The following is a 22,582-nucleotide window of genomic DNA, read 5'->3' on the forward strand; positions in this document are numbered from 1 at the left end:
AAAGTATTCAAAAGCAAAGATGTCACTTTGACAACTAAGGTGCGCCTGACCTAAGCCACGGTATTTTCAAAAGCCTCATATGAATGGGATAGGTGGGCAACGAATAAGTAAGACTAAAGACAAATTGATGCCTTTGAGTTACGGAGTTCGCAAAGAATACTGAATACCATGGACGGCCAGAACAAACTCATCTGTCTTGGAAAAAGTACTTTCAGAATGCTCCTTAGAAGCAAGGATGGTGAGACTTCGTCTTAAGGACTTTGGACATGTTATCAGGAGGGACCAGTCCCTGGAGAAGGACATCATGCTTGGTAAAGTAGAGGGTGAGCAAAAAAGAGGAAGATCCTCAACGAGACGGATTGACACAGTGGCTGCAACAATGGGCTCAAGCATAACATTTGTGAGGATGGTGCAGGACCAGCATTATCGTTCCGTTATATACAGGGCTGCTATGAGTAGGAACTGACTCAACGGCACCTAACAACAACAAAGAGCTCTAACACTTGCCCATGCTGGGCAGAGGCCTGACTGTGCCTGGTGCAACAGGCCTCCCTCACTGTGCATGCTGGGAGCCACACAGGCCCTTGGGCAGCACAGACCTGGGTAATGTGGTGGCAGGAGAAAACCATGCGGACCTGGGTAGTGTGGTGGGAGCCAACAGCAGAGACCTCGAAGGACCCAGGGGCAGAAGGTCTGGAGATTCTGTACAAGAGTCTTCCTGCCAGCGAGGCAAGGCTGTGAGGCCCACTGGAAAAGCAAAAGCCTCTGAAGCCGTGGAGGCTCCCCAAGGCAGCATGGTGGCAGCCAGAGGCAGCGGTGACATGAATACAGCATCTGACCTGAACCACGGCATGGCTGCCCAGTGACATAAGAATGGACATGGGTAATTTGTGGAAGGGTAAGCTTTTCCCCCTTGAGAACCTGTTACTGTTTACTGTTCGCTTTCTGTGAATAATAATGGCTTTCACTTTTTTTTTTTTTTCACTTTGCCAACAGTGTATGTCTCGTGTGTTCAGCTTGATCACAGATGAACGTAGTACCTACCCATGGAATGGTAGTCTTATGGCTGCCTGGAAGTTTCAGGCACAGCCTGTCTGCATGTGTAATGCATATAATTTCTAAGGTTCATTCAGTTTGAGCTTGTATGACGCAGGTAGAAAATTGCTTTAAATAACATAAGGGATAAAATCTTAAGAGTGGGTAGTATTATTGTTTAGATTGAGTTCAACAGGTCTGACCCTCGATCAGTCATTTCAAAGCCCAGACACAGCGACACCTTTCTTCCAACATGGAAGCCACAGGCAGAGATGAAATCAACATCTGTCTACATGTCCTGCACTACCAGAGAAGCTACTCATGGGCATGGACTGTATCCTACTCATTTTCTCCACATAGCTGTCAACAAAGGGTCTATATGAAAGAAGCAACAATTTTTGTAACAATGAGTGGTTTTGGTATTGTTTTATTTTTTCCCAGCACATCTTAAAAATCACAACATGGGCATTTGCTCATACAGTCTAGGAAAACCAATAAAAGAAGAATCCGAATATACACTGAAAGCACAGTATTAAGACTACGTGTTGAGCCCTTGTGGAAAACAGTATGGCTCAGTCTGAACTGACAAAAGCTATGCTGGAATCTCTCAGGAAGTCTCCTTCCCACTACATATTCACATTTAGACTATAAATGTAAAGAGAAGAATTGTCTGTATGCATTAGTTACAGCAGTATAATGGCTTACATACAAGTGCTTACCCACATGTAGTTCCCAAAAGATTACTACAGTACTGGCAGGAATATGTACTGCCTTGGAGGAAGACTCAGGATATTATTCAAGTTGTGTCAGAGCCAAAGTATTTCACAGGCTTAGCAGAAAAGACAAAAATTAAGAAAAATAACCTACACATATTTCTCCTAAGATTTATCATTGTCCAGGAACAGAAATACTCATTATTCTGAAGGCACCATCACACAAAAAAGGACACACAACATAAGAAATAGAAACCCCCCTCACAGGCTCTGCTCCTCAGGGAGTATGTGAGCGAACATCCAGAAGCACGCGGTGTCTCAGGGTCTGGGTGAGTATATCACATACGCCAAGCCACTTTAGGGTGACTATGTTTGGGACAGTAGAAATGAAAAGTACATATAAATCCCCACTGACTTGTTAGATTTATGTGAGAGTACAGGTCCACCACACAGTTAAATATGTTAGAGTAGGTGATCCAAACCAATGCTGTTGAAAGGACTACCAGGGTTTCTACATACTACTTAATGCCTGACGTGTTCTTGAAGAGGAACGGCCTTGAACTTCCAACCAACCTCTGTCTTTAAAAACCTAGCCTCTCCACTCATTTTAAATAATGGCTATTTCACAAAAAACAAAATACCCCAACAAGGCACTGTGAGCTTTTGAGAATATTCTTTTAAGAAGCTCAAAAAATGATTAGTTATAGAAACTGCATACCAGTAGGAGCATTTCATGTCCTTTCCAGATATATGAACAAGCACATTCTAAGGACTGAGCATGTTTTATAGGTGTTTGTGTCATTCATGAGAAGGAAAACACTACGAACGGTAAAATGTCTTAAAAAACGTTATGTATGTTGCTAAGAAACCCACCGTAAAACAATTTTTTCCTTCTCTCTCTGATTCAGATGCTCAGAGTCTGAAAAAATGTTAATGATACTTAATGTATTATTTTTCTTCCCTGTAGGAAAAAAAGTGTAAAATAACCTCCTTTGGGAATCAAAAAAATAATCTTTTCATGTTCACAGAACTAAAATTACTTCTTCGATGGTTCTTTGGCTTGAATGTTGTGTGTGTGTATATGTATGTATATACATACACTTATCAGTGGTCCTTACTCATGTTTACTAAGGGATTGTTGTGGTTAGTAGAGCACAGGAAAGCTCATTCTTTGAGGATCTTCCAAAGTTCAAGAAGGAATGCTTCAAGCTCACAGGAGGCTAAACATCTCCTAAGAATACAACATTAATTTAAAAACAGAGATCGATAAAACCTTTTAGTTAGCATTAATATACTCAGCTATAATTGAAAGGGATTTAGTCATATTTAGGTTGCACGCAGTGATTATGCTACATCAGTGAAGTTATAGGAAAGAATTTTCCACTTTCAAGTCAGTGGATATATGGACGAAGACGAAAAACTGAAGTTCAAAGAAAAACCCATATGCTAACAGAACAATCAAGTTTCACGCTTCCTTTGAAGAAAAAAAAATTCTTAGACTCATGTTCTTTTTATTAATAATATAAGTTTCTATAATCTTGACATTACAAACAATTTTTACAGTTAAATTTCACACTGAATACAAACACTGTTTGGCTTAGGGAGGAGGATAGCTGAGTAACTTACATCCTTCATATGAGACACTATATTTCAACAGTTTGAGAATATTTTTTATACTTTCTGTATTTCATCATCATGTATGAGTTGTTTATTTTTCAGGAAACTGAAATTATTAAGAATTAAATGAATTTGTTGACACGTGGTTCATTTGGAAACATGATGCCTTTAGGAAAGCTAAGCTTCCATAACTCATAAGTGAAAGGTAAAACACTGGATCCTTCAATCCTAAACTACATTTATTTTCAGCTTTTATCCCACCATGAACTAAGCCCTACTTAAAACGAAAATTACTAAAGATAAACTGGTGAATAAAAAATTATTAAAGCTGTCCTTAACTCCCGTTTCGGTTTCTTAAAATTTTGATATGCTTCCTGTGGCCTTCCTTCCTGGCTGCCCCCAACACCAGCGACACATGCATTCTGTCAATCGATCCATGTAAACAACCATGTTCTACATCTTTGTGGAAAAGTCGCTCAACAAAACCCAGCCCCCATTTGAACAGGTTATGTAACACACTTCTGACAGGGACTACAGAGCTTCTCTGATCAATTATGGTTAAGAAGTTGCAGCCATAAAAGAATATGACAAAGGAAAATCTTTGAGGCCAAGAAGTAGAAAGGCATTTTGAAAATGCAAGCTAGGACTTAGCAGTTACTAACAGAATATTCTTATACCATCTGTATCCAGTATAGTACATACACTGATGGAAGCTAATCCATTATTGTGCTTTTGTTTCCTGAAATACATCAACCAGCTATGCACACTAAAAGGCTACCAGCTTCATAAACCACTTTTAAGTAATAGTAATATAATATGTAAGCAATTTTAAGAAGACAACTCCCAGCTCGTCAGAAAAGGAAGTACGTTAACCCTCTCTGTGGTAAAATGCTGGGCACAACAAATGTGTAGCTTCCACAATCCTTACTAAACTAAAAAAGCTCAAGTTACTTCACCTACGATGAAATTGACTTACGCACTATAAACTGCCCCAAACATTAAGGCAACAGGTTCTGTAAGGGTCGACAAAGCCTGTTCACGTTGAGTCGTTGTATTCAATACCATTTCCAACTATCCGGAAATTCCCATCCCTACTGAAACCTCAACCCAGATGTGACCTCATCAAATTTAAGAAAAATATAATTTAGGGAAGACGAATGCGTGTTACACAGTACTAAAAACCAGATAGGCTAAGGACTTCTAATATTTAATATAAACTTACTCAAAATGAGTTAAGAAGGCTTACAACATTCTCCCAGCTTTAACTTTTATGAAGACTTTTTCAGATATTTTAGCGTTAGGAGGCAAGACTTCAGTGCTTCTTCATGAACTCAGTCCTCCATAAGCATAGACCCAGGCACCTCTCAGAAGCAAGTGTGTAACAGTAGGGACAAGGCTACTAAATCAGAATGAAGCAGTATTGATGAATGTTAATGTGTTTCAAAAATGATCGCTGTAGAAATGACTCCAGCTACAAAATGTAGTCACCATTATAAAATCAAAGATGGGAAGTCCTGCATACGTGGAAAAAGAAAAACCAAAATAAATCACTTATTTCCAGAAGGTTCATACAGAATACTGAACACGACAATTTCAGGTGTTACATTTATTTTTTGTTTTTGTTAGGTGCCATCGAGTCAGTTCTGACTCATAGCAATCCTATGTGTAACAGAAAGAAACACTGCCCAGTCCTGTGCCATCCTCACAATCATTACTACGTTTGAGTCTACAGCTGCAGCCACTGTGTCAAACCATCTCCTTGAGAGTCCTCCTCTTTTTTTCGCTGACCCTCTGCTGTACCAAGCATGAAGTCCTTCTCCAGGGACTGGTCCCTCCTGACAACATGTCCAAGGTATGTGAGATGCAGTCTCACTGTCATCACTTCTAAGGTGCATTTTTACACTTACAGTTTCCTAATACCAAGTACTGATTTCTGGGGTTGGTGAAATCTGAACTCCCTGGGAAAGTATGTTATAACAATCACATGCAAGGGAATGGATCTGCTTATGAATCTTTAAGTTTTATTAAAAAAAAATTACTCAGAAACATGTATATACTTCTAATGATATTAGTAACTTATTAAACTTTACATTTTGATCACTAATTAGAGAAATTACCTTCACAAACAGCTGCATTTTATAAAGCTGAGATTTTTATAATTTTAGAAGCAATTTCCTCGTAAGTATCCAACTATTTCAAAAATCATGGGCTTCACACAAAGATCTGCTGGAAATTTTATAATTGAAAATAAATCACCAATGAAGAGAGGCAGCTTCTAATAAATATATATTTAGTTTTATTGTTAGACTAATATTTAATTTTAATTTGCTTACAGATTTAAGTTTATTAGTTTGAGGCCAATTTTAATAGTTAAAAATGATTTATCATTTTGAAGTCTTAAAAACAGCATTTTGTCAATTTTGAATTTTTTACTTTTCTGGTTAAGGCTACTTCAGATATAAAAGGTATCAAACTGCCCAAAAATACTTTGGAGCTGCTGTTACACAGACAGACAGTGTGTCCTTTTAAAGGATTGTCTGCATTTTGACTTACATTATCTGATCAAATATTAATTTAAAAAATTATCAAAAGTATTGTATTAAGAAAAGAATCCATCTTGAATTGTGAATCATGAACCTTGACAGACAGTAATTCAAAATAATCATTTCACTTATTTTAATATCCAGGTTTGAATGTAAAAATGCTTGCTAATGTGATTAATGTTCTCCCTATTATTTAAGAAATATGATATTTCAAACTTTTGATTATGGCATATGCATTACTACATAACATTTCTTTAATTTTAGGTTAAACCAGTAATTAAAAAAAGACATTATACCATTATTAAAAACTAAATGGAAATTTTACTTTCAGGTGAAAATTGATCACGCTGCTTGGATTCATTAAAAAAAAAATTTTTTTTTGCCATTGAAACTGTTGAGGCTTTCAAATTCAATAGCTGGACGATGACTGTGTGTCTTTAGTCAAACAGCCCTTCCTACTGGAGTTATTAAGGGTAAAAAATCTTCCTTCTTCTGCCCTCTTGTAGCTGCTGCTTCTGCATCTCAGCACAAGAAAGTGAAACAAGAAACAATAGGTCTCCAAGGTGAAGAAAGACATTAATTTCATGGTAAACTTGTTCTTCACGTACAATGAGTGAAAGTCAGCTTTTCTTACAAAATATAATGAATGAACTAGGATATAACAATACGTTATCTCAGTGATACAAATATAACTCATACCTCAGTAGAAACAAAAACATGGAAAACAAAAACATGTCCCCAAACAGTACAATTTGTATACTGATAATTTGATGTTTAAATCTGTATACTAATTACAAAGAAAAATGCAGGCCAAGCACCTGACAGAACTCAAGGCATCCCAAATAACACACTGCCTATATTCTTTCATGAATATTCTCTCTTAACAGCGTTCTCACACTAGAATGTGCTCTTAAAAAGCATTATGTCAATCACTCCTCTGTGGAATTCTTCCCTAGATACCGACTTCCCAGAAACGTCCTTTTAAAAAGAGGTTAGATAAGGAATAGATGACATCAAAACCTGCCTTTGTTCCCCAAGAGGAAGCTTCAATACAAAACAGCTGGCAGCATCTTCCTTGGATATAACAACTGGTAGCTTTGTGCTGCCTGAGTAAAACTTGAAATAATAACCATTTGGCTATGAACCAATGTACCTACGACCAGAGAGATTTAGGAATACCATCTGTCAATCCATAGATGTAGAAACAAAACAAACTACAGAATGAAAACAAACATTTTAAAACCAATTAACAAATACGGCCAAAATACAGTCCATGATATATTTGATTACTGGTATAACCATACTTGAAGAATTAAAAAAAAAATGACTTTTTTTGTAAGAATAGTAACGAATTTATAAAAGGTTTCTGTTTCCAAAGATGTTATTGGGGTCCACATATTCCTTGACAGACTTCAGCATCCCAAAGCCGACATCAGAGATACTTTCCTTTAGCCACTGCTTCCGTAACTTGCCCACTGAAAAAACAAAATCAAAAATGCTTCAGTATACACTGTGATGCTGGGAACCAATCAATCTTGTGGCCATGAATGAACAAACACTATGTGATAAATGCTTTTATTCAAAAATGAGAAATGTTTTGCTTTATTTGATTTATTGAGCCCACCAGACTATCAAGCTCATTAAGCCCGATGTATTCCCAGGGGAAGCCTGTGCCCCACAGTGTCTCTTTTCTCTGTAAACTATGAAACGGAGATGAAGGAAGCTTGGACTGAGATTATGGCCCATTTTACAAACAGCAAAATGAGAAAAACATGCTTTTCAAAAGAACACACACCGTCTTAACTACCAGAATAGGTCAAAGTTTCAGAGAAAATGAAGCTAACAAAAGAAAAACGGAATATCCAGATGAATTTGTTAGATACAGGATAGCAAAACTGACAGGATATATTTTGAGGGGCACAAAAGCTAAGAAAAAAAATAAAAGAAGAAAATCTGTCCCTTAATAGGCATAAGAAAAAAAAAATCTGGTCATGAAGCTTTCTATTTACATTTTCTTTTTGTATTACTTTTAAGTGAATTTGTATGTTCCCACCTAATGGCTACTTTCTTCCTACAGTTTTTCCAGAATTAGAGATTTTTTAAGGTACTAAAAAGATCAAATACCTAACCCATTTTAAACATAGTCTTCTGCTTTTTACATACTGTATTATGTTCCCCTTCTTTTTTTCTAGGTCTTGGTAATTTATTCTGCTAATAATGAAGTAACATAATAGTTAGCAGCATAAATTATATTTTAAACGGTACTTAATGAAAAACATAACCTTTTCTAAGTTGAACTTTTGCAAGAAAGAATATATACTTTGTCATTAAAAAACAAAGCAATATTCTGGTTTATCTATGGTGAAATAGAAAAATCTTTTAATTTACAGTTAAGACTATTTGTGGTTAGCACTTCTCAACAAACACATTATTGTAATAACTGAATTCAAATGGTCATTTTCCACGAATGTTCATTAATGATTCAAAATTATCAACAGTGATTTAATTCGTCAACCAAAATAAGAAACCTTTCATTAAAGTACTCAGCCTGTCATTAAGGCTGCTGTGATACACTGTAGCATCTGCCTTTTGGAAACCTTAAGTTAAATACCATTTCAAACTTAATTCAAACTATCTTTTGTGTCCAGTTCTGCAGGAAACTACCAAATTGTTACAAAAATATTAAATAGCATAACACCCTCACAAGGAAAAATATTTCTGCTTGGCTTCTAGAAATAACATTGCTGGTACTAAGATGGGGGACCCAAAAAAACCAAACCCACTGCCAGCGAGTTGATTCCGACTCATAGCGACCTACAGGACAGAGTAGAGCTGCCCCGTAGAGTTTCCAAGGAGCGCCTGGCGGATTCAAACTGCCGACTTCTTGGTTAACAGCCATAGCACCTAACCACTTACGCCACCAGGGTTTCCAAGACGGGAGATCAAAAAAAAAAAAAAAAAAAAAAACCAAACCCACTGCCATAGAGCCGATTCCAACTCACAGCACCCCTACAGGACAGAGTAGAACCGTTCCATAGGGTTTTCCAAGGAGCACCTGGCAGATTTGGGGGGGGAAAAAAAAACATTTGTAGTAATTAACCACTACGCCACCAGGGTTTCCACAAGATGGGGGAAGGGAGTCTTAAATTCAAGAAGAGAAATTTGTTAAAGAGACCCCTAAAACCAGAAGACAGTACAAATTCCTACTTACTAAGTCTCTACCGCCTAAAGGATGTTCTACCAAGTCATCTTCTATCTCCCTAAAGGACAACCCACCACAATGCTTTGGCTCCAGTTTTCTCATCAGCAAAGAGGAATCTATGAGTTCTAAAGGCTCTTCAATCCTAGTATCTTTTAATTTTTATAAACTTAAAAAAGTTACAAACCAGTTATTTCCAGAACTTCCCCCAAGGGATTAAAAATAAATAAATGAACAGCTCCTCTGTGAGCACAGAAATGGCATTCCCATAAGCTGCCCACACTGAGGCTGCTCAAGAGAGACGGGCAAGGGGCAGTCAATGCCAGTCTCTACTGTTATCTGTAATATAGTTTCAGTGAATGTCTCCTGTGGTTATGGATGTAATTGTCCTGAAAAGACTGCAAACAACTGCTCCAACAAGATGGAGCACATTAGAACCTCAGCAGGATGCCCAACAGCTAGCTTGTCTGCCAGGTTTTACACCTCTAGTAATAATGCAATTCCACAAGGAACTGAACCATCGTCTGAGAAGCCACCCAACAGCCACTGCATATTTAATGAAGTTGCTCACCAAGTGCTGGAAAACAGAAGGTGCTCGGAGTGCATCATTAGTTCTGTCAGAAGGATAATTTACACATCTATCTTGTCAAATTTTCTATGGTTTATACTTTTACAACAATCAATCTAACATGCATCTGATTACTGAACTAGAAAGTTACAACAACAAAAAAAGGCAGTACGGCCGGCACAGCGACGGCCCTTCATAAACATATTTGATGAAAGAGTTTAACCCCTTGATGGTACAGGTCCTGAGCTGCTTCTGCCACTGATAACAGGATTTGAACTGGGGTCAAAAATCACAGCTTATGCAACTAAAGGGACTAGGAATCTTTGGTTTTGCTGAACAACTGAAATCAACCGCATTGTAGGATATGTGTACAAATAGAAAACAACAGTTCAAGTGAAAATGCTAAATGTGCCTTCATAACAATTACTGGAAATAGTCTTCTTAAGCTTTTGTAGAACCTTCTGCAACTGCCTCAGAGGAATCAACAAATTAAACAATGAAGACACAACACCAAAGGCCCTAATCTCAGAGAGGGATCTTACTTCAAAGTGGAAGACTTTTATTACAGAGCTAATATCACTCTCAACAACAACGTCCTTTGTACAATCCCTATTGTACACTGCTAAGACATTCAGAAATTACCTGATTATACTAATCTGTACACGTGTTACACATATCTACACAACTACATAGCAGCTGCTCAAATATTTGAAGAGATTGTTTTCAGAAATGGAAGCAATGATACTTTTATGTATCATTTATGTAATATGCCATATTGGGGAAGGGGAGAATGGATGAGTGTAAAAACAGCAAATAAAAGGTGGCCTAAGATTATTTCAACATTCCTTGTATGTGATATGTATCCACTGAAAACTCACATGTACATTCATGCATACCACATGAAGCCTATTCCTCTTTCTAGACCTGGCTCATCTGATGTGGGTATGCATGGCTGTGTGTGCAAATACTACTTTTGATTTCTCATTCTTTAGAAGTACAAACCTAGCCTGAGAGTCAACACTAGAGCTACAAAAAGCCAAGCCCACCACCTCTGGAAACAAGATAGGGACACTGTATTTCATAATTCACTATTATTTTAAATATAACACGCTAGGTTTTAAGCATCTTAAGACGTAAAAAGACACCAAAATGATGGGCCAAATACTGAACATTACTGAAAGCAAATGGAAATTTTTGTGTGCTTAAAAATGGATTTCACCTTTTTATAATTTAATTTCTAATGATGTATATCCAGACAGGATAAAAAAAGATTTTTGTGTTCTTCCAAAATATACAGTACATTTAAAAAATTTTACTTTAGAAACAGGAAAATGGAAGGATTGGGGATAGTCTTCAAAATCACAGGCTGTTCCCTTTGGATGTGAACAGCTCCAAGAAATAATGTATTTTGTAGTATGATCAACAGCATTAACGAATGAAGAGACATGTGTGGGTGAACAGACGTGTACATGGTGGCCAGCCTAGCCACCAAAAATTATCTGGAATCACTCTCTGTGGTTTAAGGGACTGAAGGCTTAGCAGAAACTACCGAATGGTCCCATCTTTAAAAAGCTAAATATTGGGGTCTGCTAGCCAGAGCTCTCTTTAAGCTAGAAAATACTAATTTTTTTTAAATCTATGAATTTGATTATAAAGGGAAAAAGATTATTCACATATTAAAAAAATTATGAATAGGTCATAAATTAAAGAAAATTCAGAAGATTATTGAAGCTAAAGCTCAGAAATAAAATTTAGCCAAAGCAGAAGCCGTTATTATAACTTTATTTTGAAAGTTCTAGTTTGAACATCCTGTACACGTAAACATTACTCTATAGGTCAGATTTTAAAAAGAAAATCTAGATTTAGCTGCTTATAGGAATGAACTGAGCATCGAGTTTGTATTTCAGGATTTAATTAATCCCACCAAACTGCTAGGGGATTATTTAAGGGACTAGTGCTGGAGGAACACTCAATCACTTGACAAATGAGGTTCTGACACTCTGGAACTTGCTAGGTACTGGTGGGAACAGAGAAAGACAACAGGAAATTTCCATTTTTTGAGATGCCTGGTGATCTGATGGTGATGATGTTTCTTTAGAGGGGTTTTAACCCGAAAAGAGGGTTTAGCTGTCCATTTGTTTTTGCTAAAAGACACACTGGCTTTTTGCTTGGTTGGTTTTAGCGGTGGTACATGCTCAGTGTTAGCCAACAGGCCTCCGACCGTGAACGCTAACATGTAGCTTTTAAGGGAGTTTGAGATAGGATATGACTACCCAAGATTCTATAAAAGGTAATGCTTACCCATTGCCGTCGCGTCAACTCCAACTCATAGCGACCCTATAGGGCAGAGCAGAATGCCCCTATAGTGTTTCCAAGGAGCAGCTAGCTGGTGGATTGGAACTGTTGACCTTTTGGTTGCCAGCCAAGTTCTTAACCACTGTGCCACCAGGACTCCAAGTTGAATGCTTAGTGGATACTAAAATCCCAACTGATTTCTTTATGAAATCATATGACTTTATTGTCTACTAATAAAACTTCTGATAACAAGATAACAAATTCATAGTACTATGGATGTTACAAAGCAATTAAAATTCAGTGTTATTTTAAGATTTTTCTCTTATTATGAATATTTAAAATGGAAGATTTCTTCATGTTGAATTTCATCTGTGCAGTTTATATTAACAGCTCTAAGTGCTCACAGAGCCATAAATAGGTCTTTCGAGATTGTGAAGCAGAAAAAAACTTTTAATTAGCAGGGTGACAACAGATCACGAGAGCTGGATTCAACCTGCCCTCAGGACCAAAACCAAGTGCTATTTCTGCTATGCACCCCCCCAAAGACGGCCTAACATGCTAGAAGTTTAAACTATAGTGGCAATCACTGCCCATATGATAAAGTCCAAACCAAGTGAACAGGTCAAATAACACCATAGAAAGGGTAGAAAAGGGATAGAAACCATCATATGCTCTGTTACAGACTAAATTGTGTCCGCCTAAATTATGTACTGGAATTTTAACTCTATACCTGTGGATGCAATCCTATTTGGAAACAGAATTTTTCTTGTTATGTTAATCACTTCTGAGTTATAAAAAGAGAAGATTAAACACAGATGCAAGCAGAAACGGCGCAAGACAGATGCCATGTGAAGATCAGCAAGGATCCAAGGAATGCCAGGGCTACAGAAGCTGAAAGAGACAAGGACCTTCCTAGAGATGATGCCCTGAATTTGCACTTCCAGCCTCCTGAACTGTGATAAAATAAATTTTTGTTATTTAAAGCCACCTAAAAAAAAAAAAAAAATTTTTTTTTTTTTTTTTACCTGTGATATTTCTGTTACAGCAGCACTAAGAAATTAAGACACACTCCTTGAAAATTAGAGCCACATTTTATTTTATTTTGTCCTAGTGTAAAACACGGTGGGCACAGTGCAGTAAGAATTCAATAAATGTTAGCTGAATAAAAAAATTCAAGCACAGTTATTCATAAGCCATGTTAGATAAGGAGTAAGGACTCAACTATTCAGGGAAAGCAATCTGGGTTTCCTTAACTTCCTCTGATTATATCTGCCTTACATTCCCTCTATTTTGATTACCTCTCAAATATATTCAGAGCTATTCTGTAGGAGCTAAGACAGGAGAAGGTATGTCACTGAACCTCAAACTATTGTTTCCTTCAAAATTTCTGGAACTCCTTGGACTATATCAGTGGTTCTCAACTGGGGAAATTCCCTCTACCTCCCCCTCCACCACATTTAACAATGTCTGGGCACATTTTTGGTTGTCATAACTGAGATGTTACTGGCCTTAGTGGGTAGAGGCCAGGGATATCATTAAACATCTTATAATGTACAGGGCAGCCCCCTGACAACAAAGAATTATCTGGATGAAAATGTCAGCACTGCCAAGATTGAGAAAGCTTGCACTATATGCTCCAAAAGGTCTGTTTCCTAAGAACTCCTATCATTTCTATAAAGACAACATACCTTCATTATTACAGCCAACTGTATTAACAGCAAATGGCTTATTGTCATTTGCAAGGTGACCTTGCTCTAAATTTGAAACTACTGACTGAGTCAAGAGAAATTCTTGAAAAGGTGGTTAGACATAAACTACACTGAGAACATCAACCATTAATGACAAATGTTACTTTATTTTAAAATTTAGAATTGATTCTGGTATCTACTGAAGAAAAAAATTTAAGTGATTTTTTTTGGCCATTTTCCTAGCCAATAGGTGAAAATATATATGAAATAAAGCCTCACAGCACCGTTCAACAGAACTTTCTGTGGTAACGGAAATGTTCTATATCTGTACTGTTTAATATAGTAGCCACTAGCCACGTGCAGATATGGAACTCTTGAAATGTGCCTGGTGTAATAAAGGAAGTAAATTTTTATCTTTATTTATTTAAACTTAAATGGTCATATGTAGACTAGTGAGTTCTGTATTGGGCAACACAGCTCTACAACAACATTAAAAATAAATTTCATATAAAGTCACTTTTGCTATACTATAAAACCTCTATTAGAATTAACTGCTAATCACATGAAACTAAGTATAGTTAATTATTGTGTAATAATAATGTAGTTCAGAAATTCTCGAAGTAACAAACATCTTACTTATGAGAGCCCTGGATAGAAAATTGCTGGGAAGAATGAAAACTCTCTTTAGAGGTCCAAAGAGAAGCGGTATTACCCAAGCCACTTATTCTCTCCTAGGGATACATCCGAGGCTGGATACTACTCCAGGTATAGAGTGTAGTAACCATGCAAGCAGCAGTCAAGAAATCAAATGACATACTGCATTGGGCAAATCTGCTGCAAAAGACCTCTTTAAAGTGTTAAAAAGCAAAGATGTCATTTTGAGAACTAAGGTGCACCTGACTCAAGCCATGATATTTTCAATAACCTCATATGCATGTGAAAGCTGGACAACGAGTAAGATGACAGAAGAACTGATGCCTTTGAATTATGGTGTTGGCAAAGAATATTGAATATACCATGGACTGCCAGAAGAATGAACAAGTCTGTCTTGGAAGTACAGCCAGAATGCTCCTTAGAAGCGAGGACGGCGAGACTTCCTCTCACATACTTTGGACATGTTACCAGGAGGGATCAGTCCCCAGAGAAAGACATCATGCCTGCTAAAGTAGAGGGTCAACAAAAAAGAGGAAGACTCAATGAGATGGACTGACACAGTGGCTGCAACAATGGGCTCAAACGCAGCAACGGTCATGAGGATGTCACAGGACCAGGTGGTGCTTCGTTTTGTTGTACACAGGGTTGCTACGAGTCAGAACCGACTCGATGGCACCCAACAAATAAACGGCAAACACAATGTTGTCCCTGGCCCTTTTTACCTTGGACTGGGCATCTGCAGTTGCACTGGTGGGAAGGAGCTGGGATTGGGTGACTCTTCATACAGATTTTTTCTGTCATTTCAAATATTTAACCTATGGTATAGCTTTTTTTATAGCTAGAATACTTTAATGTTCAGCTAAATTATAGGTGAAGCTGGGTTTCACAATCTGGTCTGGGAATCCATTACTACATTTTTTCAGTGGAAAAATATAATTAACTTATTAAATTTTGTGAGAAAAGGCCAGTCACAAAAAGAAACAGAAGGAAAAAATTAACTTAAAGGGAAAAACAGGTTTTCTAATATTAAATAAATAAATAAATAATTTTTTTTTTTTTTTTTATGGTCATCTAGGAAACCCTGGTGGCATAGTGGTTAAGAGCTACGGCTGCTAACCAAGAGGTCGGCAGTTGGAATCCGCCAGGCACTCCTTGGAAACTCTATCGGGTAGTTCTACTCTGTCCTATAGGGTCACTATGAGTCGGAATTGACTCGATGGCAGTGGGCTTGGTTTTTTTTTTTTGATATGGTAATCTAATAAGGATTCAATGGTGGAAATGCTATAGTCATCTGATGGGTACCAAAAGACCAATCACAACCAGGATATTGACACTGATACAATTAAGATACAATTCATTAGGTGAAGGGAAGGACAACACACAATACAGGGAAGTCAGCACAACTGGACTAATCCAAAAGCTAGGAAGTTTACTGAATACAACCAAATACTTTGACGGACAAAGCAGCAGGCGCAGGGGTCTGGGGACCATGGTTTCAGAGGACATCTAAATCAACTGGCATAACAAAGTGTATTAAGAAAACATTCTGCATCCCACTTTGGTGAGTCGTGTCTGGGGTCTTAAAAGCTAGCAAGCGGCCATCTAAGACACCATCAATTGGTCTCAACCCACCTGGAGCAAAGGAGAATGAAGAATACCAAAGACAAGGAAAATATGAGCTCAAGAGAAAGAAAGGGCCATATAAACCAGAGATTCCATCAGTCTGAGACTGGAAGAACTAGATGGTGCCTGGCTACCACCAATGACTGCCCTGACAGGGGACACAAAGAATCCCTGATGGAGCAGGAGAAAAGTGGGATGCAGACATCAAATTCTAGTAAAAAGACCGGACCTAATGCTCTGACTGAGCCTGGAGGGACCCCAGAGATCATGGCCCCCACACTCACTGTTAGCCCAAAACTGAAACCATTCTCAAAGCCAACACTTCAGACAAAGATTAGACTGGACTGTAAGACACAAAATGATACTGGTGAGGAGTGTGTTTCTTAGCAAGTAGACACATGAGACTATGTGGGCAGCTCCTGTCTGGAGGCGAGATGAGAAGGCAGAGGGGGACAGGACTGGTTGAACGGACACGGAAAACACAGGGTAAAGAAGAGGAGAATGCTGTTACATTGCAGGGAGAGCAACTAGGGTCACATTACAATGTGTATTTAAGTTTTTGTATGAGGAACTGATTTGAATTGTAAACTTTCACTTAAAGCACACACACACACACACACACACACACACACACAAAAAGATACAGTTCAATGACCACATGGATCCCTGTGTTGCTTTTATAGTCACACCCCCACCCCTACCATCCCTGACTCCTGGAAACCATTAATCTGTTCTTGTTCATACAATTTTATCATTTGAAAATCTTATCTAAATAGAATTATATAGTATGTAATCTTTTGGGACTGGCCTTTTTTTTTCTTTAACTCAGTATAATTCCCTAGAGATTCATCCAGGTTGTTACATGATATCATTTGTTCCTTTTTACAGTTTGGTATTGCTGAGTAGTATTCTGTGATATGAATATACCACAGTTTGCTCAACCATTTACCCACTGAAGGGCATCTGGGCTGTTTCCAATTTGGGACTACAGTGAAGAAAGCTGCTATGAACATTCATGTTCAAGTTTTTATGTGAACTTAAGCTTTCGTTATTCTAGGATAAATGCCCAGCAGTGCAATTGCTAGGTTTTATGGCAGCTACGTTTTTAGTTTAAAAGAAACTACCAAACTGTTTTCTTGAATGGCTGTAGTGTTTTACATTTCCCACCAGCAATTTATGAGTTATCCAGTTTCTCCACATCCTTACTAGCATTCAGTGTTGTCCCTTTTTTTTTTTACTTCAGTCATGCTGACAGGTGTGTAGTGATGCAATGATGTGGAACGTCTTTTCATGTGATTATCTGCCATCTGTATATCCTCTCTGGTGAGATGTTTCCTCTTTCTTTTGACCATTTCCTAATTAGATTGCTCGTTTTTCACATTTGACTTTTGAGGGTTCTTTGTATATTCTAGATACAAGTCCTTTGTTGCACTGGTTACATTTTCTACATCAGGTCAACATTCTTCATGCTTCCATTAATCTAGCTTCCCCATCCTCCTTGACCTTCTCATCAATGCTTTAGGGTAAATGTTGACCATGTGATCTCATATAGATGATTTTTTTCTTTTTAAAGGACTCACAGGTGGTATTATTTTATGAGCCAATCTGTTGTTTAGCTGAAAGGTGACCCCCAGGAATCGTTTCAGTTCAAAATTTGAAGGGTATCTCCGGGCAATTGTCTCCGGGGTTTCCCTAGTCTCTACCAGTCCAGTAGGTCTGTTTTTTTTTTTTAAAGTAAGAATTAGATTTTGTTCTACAATTTTCTCCCATTCTATCCAGGACCACATATTGTGTTCCTGGTCAGAATGGTCAGTAGTGGCAGCTGAGCATCATCTAGTTCTTCTGGTCTCAGGATAGATGAGGCTGTGGTTTGTGCAGGCAATTAATCCTATAGGCTATATTCCTTGAGTCTTTGGTTTCCTTCTTTCTCTTTTGCTCCAGACGAGTAGAGACCAACAGTTATATCTTAAACTCGCTAGTTTTTGACACGCCAGACACTACTTAACATACTAGGATGTAGAACATAAACTTCAGAGGCTGTGTTGTGTCAACTGACCAAGTTGTCCCATAAGACTATGGTCCTAAGCCTTCAAACTTAGTAAACCAACCTTGCCAGGTGTTTGCTTATGTCTGGGAGGTGACTGTGACTATGTCCCCTCTGTACTTTATTATACATAAATCGTGCCTCACGTAATGCCCACAATGTTTTGTGAAATAGGACATTATGCAATCTGTTATGTAAACACAATATCACAGTATATACAGGCAGTCTCCGGGTTGCCCAGACCCATCTGCTGTTCTACCTGCCTAAACAGCCCAGACCCGGCAGCACTGGAGGCCTCTTGCCTGCCAGACAAAGCCTAAGAGGTGTATTCGCTGGATACAGGAGGCTGGCCTTGCCAGGTGTATGGCTGTGGGCTGGGCAGGGGCTACACCAGCAGCCAGTCAAGACTCTGCACACATTCGCATGCAGGGCTGGGGGCACATGATGGAGGGATGCAGAGAGGTGGCCATGGGGACTAGGCGGGGAGCGGGTGAGCAGGTGCCAGGAGCGTGGCTGCTTTTGGCAGTCCTGGCTGCCACTGTCTGTTGGTGCGGCTGCTTTCTGATCACATGCAGCTACCATCGCCACCACCAGGACCCTGTGAGTACCCAGGGACAGGCCTAGAGACCGTGGCAGGAGTGGGGGAGGCAGAGCAGGCGCTATGCTGCACAGTCAGTGAATTAGCTGCACATCAGGGAGAAATAATAAATAAAAGGAGAGCTGCTTTCCATTTATTTAAAAAAAAAAAACCTCATGGGACCACAGACTATATGCTGTTGGATGTTGCCTGAACGTACCTTATGCGATGCATGGCTGTATATGAATACCGTATTTTTACACAAGTTTAACACAGGCTTTCTGTTTGCCAACAGTGTCTTCCTGTGAGGTATTTCCCTAAGCACACTATGCTAATTTTTTTTACAACAACATGTAAAAAAAAAGGCATAGCTGTACTTAGGAAAATACCTCTGGGGGGAAGGTGCCATTGGCAAACAAACGTAAAAGGCGCATGTTATTTACATAAAAACATGGTGTGTATGTTTATATATATATCAAGATGATATATATTTATCAAGACATGACAATTGGCACCCAATGCCAAAATTTATTTTTAAAAAAAAAACCCTAACAGAATTGAAGAAAGAAGCAGACCCACAACAACAGTAGGAGATTTTAACACACTACTTTTGACGATGGACAGAACAACTTGAAAGAAACTCATAGATATATACAGAACACACTCACCCCACCCCGCCCCCACAGCAGAACAATACACATTCTTCTCTAAAGCATACGGAACATTCTCCAGAACAGACCACATCTTAGGCCACAAAGCGAGCCTCAATAAATTTTGAAAACCTGAAATTATACAAAGCATCTTTTCTGACCATAATGGTATAAAACTAGAAATCGATAAAAGGAAGAACAAGGAAAATAAATACATGGAAACTAAATAATGCATTACTAAAAAACTACTGGGCCATAGAAGAAATCTGTTTTTTTTTTTCCTACAAGTTTTGTTTTATATCTAAGTCCATTATTCATTTTGAATAATTTTTGTAGAAAGTGTGCGGTTTATGTTAAGGTTCTTTTTTTGTTTTTGGCCTATGGATGTCCAACTGTTCCAGCATCACTGTTCATCATTTGTTGAAAAGGCTACACTTCCTTCAGCAAATTGCTTTTGTACTTTTGTCAAAAATCAGTTGGACACTTTTTGTCAGTCTATTTACAGATTCTTTGTACTGTTCCAGTGATCTATGTGTGTATCTCTCCACCAATACCACACTGTTTTGATTACTGTAACTACACTAAAAAAAAACAAAAGCAAAAACCAAACCCATTGCCATCGAGTCAATTCTGACTCATAGCGACCCTATAAGACTGATCAGAACTGCCCCCATAGAGTTTCCAAGGAGCATGTGGTGGATTTGAACTGCTGACCTTTTGGTTAGCAGCCATAGCATTTACCCACTACACCACCAGGGTTTCCATAGCTATACAGTAAACCTTAATAGTGGGTAGAGCAATTCTTTCCACTTTATTCTTTTTTTTCAAATTGATTTAGCATTCTAGGCCCTATGCCTTTCCATATAAATGGTGGTACAAGGATTAAGCTCTTGAACAAAAGGCTGGTGGTGATTTGAACCCACTCAGTGGCTCTGCAGGAGATAAGACATGACGATCTGCTCCATTGAAGGTTACAACCTACAACACCCTATGGGGCAGCTCTACCCTGTCACATGCAGTCTCTATGAGTTCAAATTGACTTGACAGACCTAACAACTATCTATAAAAATCTCTGTTGGGATTTTCATAGGAATTGCATTAAACAAATAGATCAATTTACTATGTCAAGTCTCCCAATCCATAAACACTGTATGTCTCCCTACATACACAGGTCTTCTTTGATTTCTTTTATCATCATTCTTCAGCTTTCAGAATACAGATCTTGTACATGTTTTGTCAGAAGGAGTCCAGGTGGCACAATGGTTAAGCCCTCGGCTGCTAACTGAAAGGTTAATGGTTCAAACCCACCAGCCACTCTTCAGGAGGAAAGACCCGGAGATCCGCTCCCGTAAAGAGTACAGTTTAGGAAACTTTATGGAGCAGTTCTGCCGTGAGTCAGAATTAACTTGATAGCACATAACAACAACATGTTTTGTTAGATTTATGCTTAAGTATTTAATTTTCTTTGAAACAATTGTAAATGGTTTTTTTTTTTAATTTTTCATTGTTAACACATAGAAATGTGACTGATTTTTGTGTGCTGATCTTGTATCCTACAATTTTCCTGAGCTTTTTCTTTGGTAGATTCTTTAGGTTTTTCTATATTAAAAAATTTGTCATTTGCAAATGATATTTTAAAAAACTTGTTGCCTTCAAGTTGATTCTGACTCACAGTGACTTTATAGGACAGCGTAGAACTGTCCCATAGAGTTTCCAAGGTTGTAAATTTTTACAGAAGTAGACAGTCGTATCTTTCTCCCATGGAGTGGCTGATAGGTTCGAACTTGCCAACCTTTAGGTTAGCAGCTGAGTGCTTAAACGCTGCGCCACCAAGGCTCCTCTCATTTGCTAATAGGGAGATTTTTATTTCTTCCTTTCCAACTGTACGTTTTATTTCACACTATAGGTTCTCAACCAACTGCCCCAAAGCTGATCTTTTGATCATTCTTTTGAGCAGTTTCCTTTTACTTTTAAAGTTTCTGATACTACTGGATTCTGTTAAGACCACACAAAAAAAGCTAAAAGCAGTTGCCCTGTGATTATTCTCTGAACAATAGGAAATAATTTTGGTTAGGTAAAGACATCAATATTTAAACTAAGACCGGTTATACTTAATCAAGCTTTTTTTTTTTTTTACTTCCTGACAAGGACTTTACGTGTAATTTTAGCAAATGAACAACTTAAAAACTTAAGTCATAAACTGAAATTAAATATGTGGCTGACATAAACGCTGTTGTTTAAACTGACCAGCTCATCAGTTACAAAAACAAGCATTCAGAAGATTAAGTTAAGCAGGCTTTATATTTCCTAGAGCCTCCAGTTCCAGACTACATCTGTTTTCTTTGATACACAAAGCCAGAGTTAAAATAGCTCCATTTATCACGGCATGATTGTAGGCAGACAAACCAGCCTGTCTGTTTCCAGATAGCAAAAGGAACTGTTATTAATCACAATTACAGGCCAAACACTCTAAGAGAAATTGCATCAATATTCTCCCACCCCCAGCCCTTCCACCCTGGAACTCAAAAATGGTACTGAGAGTATCATGACGCTGCCTGAAAGTCAGTAAATAAAGATGCTTCTATGAGGTCAACTACAGTTTTAAGTTCTGGGTGCAAATTAAGTAAAACCTTTTCAATAGACAAAAATAAGTGATCTCTCAAAAGCTCTAGTATTGAATATGTTTGGCAGGATAATTAGACACACTCTCTATTTTAAGTTTATATTGAAAAGGTTTCTGCTTTATGAAACTACACTGAATAGCAGCAGGCATCTGAAATATACAAATTAGATAATTATCTCTAAGTAGACAAGCATTTTTCTGTAGCATATTTTATAGCCAGTAGTGTGAAGAGAATGTCTTTCTCTTTCATACACATTGTAAGAGACATTCCTAAAGAGTGAGACCAATTGCAGGTTATAGATGATGGGGAAAAGGGCATAGTACGTCTGAGAAATAGCGGGAAGGACAATACTGCTAGAAGGACAGAACAATGAGAGATGACGACAGAGAGGCAAATCATGTACATCCTTGAAGGCCTTGATAAGGAGTTCAGATTTTATTCTGAATGTGAGGAGAAATCACTGATCTTTTTTTCAAAAGACTGCTCTGGCAGCAAGAGACATAAAAGCAGGGGAGCAAGAGTGGAAGCAGACAGACCTGAGAGGCAGCGAATGCAATAGTCCCAGCAGGAGAAGGTAGTGACTGCAGCCAGGGTAGTGGTGGCAGCAGAGGTGATATATTTGGGAGTCCTCTGCATGTAGATGGTATAGATAGTATTTCCACTCACGGGACTAGAAATAATGACCGAGGGGGTGAGTGCTCACAGAGGAATGAAGGTGGCCGAGGCTGAGCCCTCCACCAATTTAGGAAGTG

At 38.2% G+C, this 22,582-nt stretch overlaps 1 protein-coding gene across 6 annotated transcripts in view; it reads right to left on the reverse strand.

The window, feature by feature from the left end:
• Positions 1-601: 601 nt before the first annotated feature.
• The window catches only part of AGPS (alkylglycerone phosphate synthase), a 166,776-nt gene continuing 144,795 nt past the window's right edge, over positions 602-22,582 (reverse strand). For 2 of the 6 annotated variants that reach the window (XM_003406201.4, XM_023542816.2), the window contains one exon: positions 604-7,383. In XM_003406201.4, coding sequence (XP_003406249.3) covers positions 7,262-7,383 — 122 coding nt within the window. In that variant the 3' untranslated portion in view covers positions 604-7,261. Of the gene's footprint in view, positions 7,384-22,582 lie in introns of all 6 variants that reach the window. The other 4 variants (XM_064286962.1, XM_064286961.1, XR_010322284.1 and 1 more) reach the window with 3 other exon arrangements.

Source organism: Loxodonta africana, chromosome 6 (genome assembly GCF_030014295.1).
Source record: "Loxodonta africana isolate mLoxAfr1 chromosome 6, mLoxAfr1.hap2, whole genome shotgun sequence".
In the NCBI taxonomy this organism is placed as follows: domain Eukaryota; kingdom Metazoa; phylum Chordata; class Mammalia; order Proboscidea; family Elephantidae; genus Loxodonta; species Loxodonta africana.